At 31.9% G+C, this 7356-nt stretch overlaps 1 protein-coding gene across 1 annotated transcript; it reads right to left on the reverse strand.

The window, feature by feature from the left end:
- Nucleotides 1-1226: 1226 nt before the first annotated feature.
- On the reverse strand, nt 1227-4930 carry LOC131626059 (uncharacterized). Its single transcript, XM_058896875.1, has 2 exons — nt 4342-4930; nt 1227-2773 (listed from the first exon to the last, which is right to left on the reverse strand). Exons 1-2 carry the CDS (start codon nt 4713-4715, stop codon nt 1519-1521), a joined length of 1629 nt encoding a protein of 542 aa, XP_058752858.1. The 5' UTR covers nt 4716-4930; the 3' UTR covers nt 1227-1518.
- Between the last annotated feature and the right edge of the window lie 2426 nt (nt 4931-7356).

A 7356-nucleotide genomic window follows, 5' to 3' on the forward strand; every position in this document is an offset into this window, starting at 1 on the left:
TTGAGTATGACATGTGTTATTATTCTCGAATGTTAATTTTCAAGGTCTAGTTAAAAGGGAGATGATATCGCTATCAAAATTTCTAAAGACAAGTATAAGATTAGTCTTGAATCGTGTAAAAAAAAATAGTTTTAAAAGATTGATTATATCAAAAGGAGACTTTTCACTGAAATTTTAAGACTTTGTGAGATAAAAAAAAAAAAAAAAAACTCATCACTTTCCGAAAGTCTTTAAGTAAATGCCAAATTTTTTCGTAAATTTTTTTCTATAAATTTGTTATTTTCATCTATACAAATTATCTGTAATATGGGTCTCTAAGAACAACTAATTTAGAATTCAAAGTTCAATAAGAGTTTATATTATGAGATAAAACTTAGAACATGAGTAATATGAATTTTTTTCTCGATTACAAATTACAAAATCTACCTTATGAAGTAAAAAGTAGTAAGTTTTACAATGACATCAAAATAAATATCACCATTTAAAAAATATAATACTCTAATAATAATAGAATAATTTGAGAATGAGAACCAACATTGAGCCCTATCCTACCTAACTTTACCCAACCTCCCTGCCCCTCCTTTATTACAAAAATTATTTCTTTGACTCCTGAACAAGACTCAAAAATTGGCAACCACATAATTCATTACAATATAGAAAGGAAAAAAAAAAATACTAGTTCTTATAGGTGTTTACATGGAAAATGCTAAATTATGTTTTAAGAAGATATGAAAATGAAATTTAAACCAATTTTTTTATATCGTGCGTTTAATAATTTAACAAAAAAAAATTATTATTTTAGATTTTCCTAAACATACACTACTATCTTTAAAACACAAATTAGTATGACATTACTTACATGTTGTAAAAATTAAGCATAGGAGACAACATTTCAGACACACTGACCTCTGTATTACACTGTCAGAATCACTCTCAATTATTGGCCCTAATTTCAAGCATATTTAACCATTTCTGTCCAACCCATATGGTTAAATGTTTTGACCATACTGCATGACAGGAAAAAACAGTACATTTAGCAAAATCACAATTTCTTGATTTTGTTAAACACTCTTTAGTTTAACTTTCACAATAGTTTAGTACGCCTTAATTCTGACAATCTTAAACTGTTAACATGTTTCTTAATTTTACTCTTTTGTCACTGCATGATTTATCTTTTTTATCATACAATTTTAGCATTGCACAAACAAGAGTAGCTAAAAAACATGTTTATGAGAAACAAATATGACAAAATACTATAACACAGTTGTTACACATGTCAGAATCCAAATCTTCAACAGAAAATAAAAAATTTAAACATAATAAGCACTCTGCAACAAAATAAACCTAACTAAAATCAATCATACTAAATAAAATAAAACCCCCCATTTTTTGTTACTGTTGCATGCATTAACATCACATCTGCAAAGAATCATATAATGCACAGACAATATACCATGCACCACCATTCCTTCATTCATTCATTCATTCATTAGTTTTTTTTATTAATTCGGTTATTCTTCAAACTCGAGCCACTTCTTTCGAATCCAAACCAGAAACCACAGCAGAACTTCTTTCGTTATCGTCGGTTACGTTCCCTGCAGCAACAGCCCCACCATCATCACTGATGTTGCCAAAGAGTAACACGACAATTCCGGCTATAGCAGTGCAAAACGCGACTCCGAATGAAGTTCTAATCCGTCCTGGCCCGACTGAACCGACTGTGAACCCGACACACAACCCTGCAGCTCTCATCCATGCATACCATATCGAAAAAGCACCTTCTTTACCTGATGGGGCACAGTCCAAGACTAGAACCCGACCGAACGCGTGGAGAATGCCTGTTGCTGTGCTCTGAATGGCGCCGAAGAGAACCAAGTGTCCCCATTTCCAGTGACTGTGTCCGTAATAGAATCCGAATCCGGATGACAGAAGCGAGAAAAAGAACCCGACGATCTGCATTTTGACCGAGCTTGTCTTGATCAGGTGAAGCAAAGGTTGAAGCAGCGACAGCGAAACGAGTGGGAAGAGGAAATAGGTTAACCAGAACAGAAGCAAATGCAGTGGCCTAATGCAAAGCTGTCCAACAATGAAAATCACACCTCCCATGAAAATCGTCATAGTCGTAAACGACGCGAGGAAAACACTAGCAAGGCCACCAATAGCATGAGGATATTTGAAGATGGAAAAAGGGTGAAGCCTCGACGAAAACGAGATTGAATCAGTGGTTCTACTTGTAGCTGTAGCTAAATGTAAGATCCCAACAAGCCAAATCAGTCCACTGAAAATCGAAACAACCCAAAGACTCATAACATCGCGCTCGTTATCGTTGAGTTCATGTATCATATGGTAAGTAAAAGCAGCAATCAAAGCTCCACCAAAACATCCAGCCGAAGTAGCGTGAAGCGAGAGGCGCGTCGAAACACCTTGCCTAATGAAAAACTGTGTTTTCTTAAGAGATGTTCCGGTGAAAGCGCGAATCATGAGGCCAAAATGTTGCGTATGAGCAGCATTCGCGACTGTGCTGGCTGCAATAATACCAGCAATGTAGGGAATGAAAATGGCTGTAACTTTGAAGAATCCGGCCGGGAGACAGAAGAAAACTCCAACACCTGTTGCTGCTACTGTGATGAGTTTCGGGAAATTTCCGTCGAGGTGGAAGGACAGGAAACCAAGAATTGGTGCAGCTATGGCTAGACCTATGGCCCAAGCAATTGATGTCCATTCCAATGGTGAAAACTTTGAACTTATACTGTGGCCAGTGAGTTTGCTATACCTGCATAATTCACACCACATTAGCAAATACATATCGCATATTCAAACTCACGCCATGCAATCAGATGTATCTGCAAAGTATCAGATGTATCTGCACAACTATCAATTAAGCTGACTTGACTTAACAAACATCATTAGTACAATTTGAATTAATAATTTTTCTGTTATCTTATTTAAAATGTATAAAATATCTTGCATATTAACTGCAAAGTAATGGAAATCTGAAGTGATTTATAAATTGTCACTCTAAAATTTAACATATTGCACATGGAAAGGACCATTTGCACTATTGGGTTGCTGTTGTTTTTACAAACTTTGAACTGTATAATCATTTCAAAACATTGATTGATGTATCAAAAAAATAATTCTAAAGGTTGTTTTTGGCAAGATTTGTTTTGTACTTGATCAAAAAAAAGTACTCAATAGATAAAATATAAAGAAAAAAAAAACAGATTCATTATTGTCGGCACTATAAATTGTCTTTAAGCTCGATTGTGAGCTAACGACCGACAATGAAATTCAAATTTTCACTTTATAAAAAAGTAATATATCATTTTGTTTATTTATTATCATGCTTTCAACTTTTGTTACAAAATTATCACAAGTGTGCATAAAAATAATAAAGTAACTAAAATCTCAAAAAAGAGCACCCTAGTGCATGTAGTGTAAATATTCAAATATAAATTTTGAAAGTATAATAAAAAAATCAAAAACTTAACCGTTGTGGATATTATTAACACACTAGTATCTTTAAATGTTGAGAAGAAGACAGAGGACTTTCAGGAGAGTCCGACAAATATTTTTATACTCCCTAGGAAGAGAGCATTACATTAACATACATAGATCTTTCTCTCTCTTCTCTCTCTCTCATGGTTTATTTTTTGGCCAATAGTTGAAGGAAAACATTTATTTATTTTCCTTGTATATATCAAAGGTTGAAATGGTTAATAAATAGGGTTTATGTCCTGTGGGTAATGAAAGTGGTTTTTGAAAAAAAGAATCTTAAGTTAACCCTTGAGTAAGAGTAAAGTAGGTTTGTATAACAAAGACACAAAGGACACACCTTTTCATGATTGTGAACTATAGTGGAACAAACGGCTCATTTTATTTTTTAATTATAGAAAAAATACCTTATATTATGGAACCCTATGTTGTGTTTCTCACACAACACCTAGTACTTTTTTTCTTATTCCAACAAATTTTTAAAAAATAAATAAATAAATAATGTTCTATTTTCTACCAAACCCTTCTTCATCTCCCATAGTCATGGCTACTCACTACAACTTTTTTTTCTTTCAAATTTACAAAAAAATATGAAAAACCCAAATCATATAAATTAGTGTAGATCATGACTACATAAGAAAAATACATAAAGTTATGATTTTTATTTTTCAAAAAATATACTACTCTAAGTGGTTTTTTTTTTTTGTTAGTGAAGTTGGTCTAGTAAAAAGACCATAAATTTCAAAATAATATGTAAAAAAAAAAATGTAATCTTAAAAATAGTGTTATATTATAGCTATGATGAAAAAAAAGTGGACAAAGTTATGAGAAAAAAAGTGGACTTACAAATGAAATTCCTTCTGTGAGCAGTGAGTACCAGGATGAATCTTGTTCCATTCTTGAAGTGAAACAGTAGGCTGTTTCTGTAGCTGGCTGATAATGAGAGGGAACACAACAGGAACAAGAACAGTTTGAACAAAGTAGAAGCAAAACTCATAAAGGTACCAACCAAAGACTTCAAATCTAGAAGGCTTTTCACCAACTTCATCATTGTAGCCACCATTGTAAGCTTCTCTGGCTCTTAGAATTTTGACAGCTCGGTTGTGTAGGTCAGGTCTGGTTGTGGAGTTGCCTTTACCAATCTCTGATGGTGCTATGGCTTGAGCATGAGCATGGCCATGGCCATGGGTGGTTTCAGGTTCAAGGGTTAGCTCTTTCATTGGGATGGAGAAAGAGAAGGTGAGAAAAGAAAAGGGGTGTCAGAATGAGGAGTAATGGTGAGTGAGAGAGGAAGGACGGGTTGTGGTTTTGGTAAGGGAAATAAAAGGGAAGGTTTTGTGTTTTTGTTTTTAAGTTTTAAGAAAGAAAAGGTGTGTATGATGATAGTAAGGGAGTGAGTGAGGGAATAGGGTGGGGTGACTTTTATGTGTAAACTGTAAACAGCTGGGTAAATGGGCTTTGTTATATGGGGTGTATTTATCAACATAAATTATATTTTTTTTATATTTAATTATGATGTTATTCTATTTCATTTTAATTATAAACAAAATAATTTAGTGTTTAATCATTTATTTGTGTTTTTGTTTTAACAGTATTGTGGGTTTTAATTAGGGTATCAAAAAGATACGTCACTCCATTTTAAATCTAATTTATAAAAATTTGTAAAATTACAATGTGGATAGTTCAAGTTGAAGATGCAAATCTAATACTTTGATCCGCATTCAAATAAATGAGGGCGGAGATGGGAGAATGTGGCACTAAACTTATAAAAAAATTTAAAAAATAAGATAGGACAGAAAAGATATATTAGAATATCGAATCTAAAATCTTGATCTGACTCATAAGAAATACAGACTAAACAGATCTATTTGATAGATCAAACTCGTTTTTTCACATAAATCCACTCATTTATAATGACATACCGACGCATATGATTATTAATTGAGCTAATTTAAGAGAATATAACCTTGTGATAAAAATAATACTAGTTAGTTTTTTATTTTTATATGATTAACAAAATTATGGAATTTTAAAACTTACTATTTCTTTTCAATTTTGTATGAAAACTTGTGTTATTAAAGAGTATTTTAAGTTAAAGTAATTAACTTTAATTTATATTTAACATAAAAATTAAAATCATATTTTAAATCAGTGTCAATATATTTTGTATTTTGTTTATTTTAGAGCAAAATACTATTTAATTTTTATATATTTTTAAAATACATATAAACCGCAGAAGATAATAAGATAAAAAGATAAAGGATGTAGAATTTATATTTTGATCTTTAAATAAAATAGTTGATTATTTTTCATATATTTTCTTAAGATATGTAATCTTATTTCATACTCTGAAAAGAAATATGATCACATCTATTTAGGATACTTATATTTGTCAATGTCACGTTGTGTGAGTATTGATTATTCTCTTACATCTAATCCCTTTGATAAATAACATAATTTATTTGTTAATGCGGTTAGTTACCATCATTATATTTCACTTTATTTTTCTTTTGGCCCTTGAAGATTTGTATACAATGTAGGGACATAAATAACTAAAGGCGTTAGGAAGAAAGGAAACGTTCTTCAGTTAGGGCCATCATGTTTCTTTTCTTTTTTATAGTTTAGGTGTCTCTTTTCTATATTTTAATCTATTTCTTAAGTCATACAAATTGTGTGAGTTTAAAAAGATGATTATCAACTTGTTTGTTATGGATTTCTTTCACACTAATTTTTTGAATTTGTTTCTGTATCAATTGATTCAATTCCACCTTTCTTTTTTTGTTGCAAAGCGTGCTCTTATCTGTTTTAATGTAAGTGGAATCATTTTTTAGAATATGATGATGATAAGAACAGGCCCCAAAATAGAAATAAGACGCATGTGGTGGTGGGGACTGTAAAATAAAATAAATTTACATTTTACTATTACAATTAGTTTTTTTTCAAAAAGGAAACATGAATTTAGTTACTACTAAAACATACTCCAATAACATAACAATAAATAAACAAGAAGTATTTTTATTGTAAAAATAAAGAATTCTAAATTCAAATATTTCGACACAACAAATATTTCTACAACTATTAATCAAATTGTTCATATGCGACTAAAAAAAGACTAATTAGCTAAACACATTTTCTAATGAATAAAAGATGAAACAAAAACAAGGTTAATAAGCTAAGGTCCGAAAGCATTTGACTAACTCATATTTGATTGGTAACTTGTTCTAATTAATCTTCATGCGAAGACTTGAATATTGAAAGGCATGTTTTGTGGCCAAATTAATTTGAAAGTCTAAAATTTGTCTGTATCGTAAAAGTAATATGTATAAAAATCAGACGATAAAGAATTATAAGTTGATTTGATTGAAAACCCCAATTGTTTCGCCATTAAATAAAAGATTCTTCCGAGTCCATATTCAGCTTAGTATCATAGAAAATAGGTTGCAGCTCCTCCCATTCAAAATGAACATTTGAGTTACCAATCGTTAGTTGGTCCAGTGGTGATTGGCGCTGGACTTGGTAGGGAGAATCACGGTTCGATCCCCCGCAACTGCGATCGGGAGGGGGATGGAACCACTTGATGCCAGAACTCGCCCCCGAACCGGACTAAACCGGTGGTATAAAGCCAAAAAAAAAATGAACATTTGAGTCTACTACAGGTTCAGAAAGCAAGTCCAGATCCCATGACCATTCACCATTATTCCAGTGCCCCACATCTGCCACCAAAAGCCAAGAGTCCTAGAAATAATCAAACAGAGCCGAAAATTGCAAATAAATAGGTGTTGAGCATAATCACTTATACTTCCAAAAAATAATATCGGATCTGTCTCCTAATTTCCAAGAGATCCTATCTCTAAACTAGTT

Source organism: Vicia villosa, unplaced genomic scaffold (assembly GCF_029867415.1).
Source record: "Vicia villosa cultivar HV-30 ecotype Madison, WI unplaced genomic scaffold, Vvil1.0 ctg.000256F_1_1, whole genome shotgun sequence".
NCBI lineage: Eukaryota > Viridiplantae > Streptophyta > Magnoliopsida > Fabales > Fabaceae > Vicia > Vicia villosa.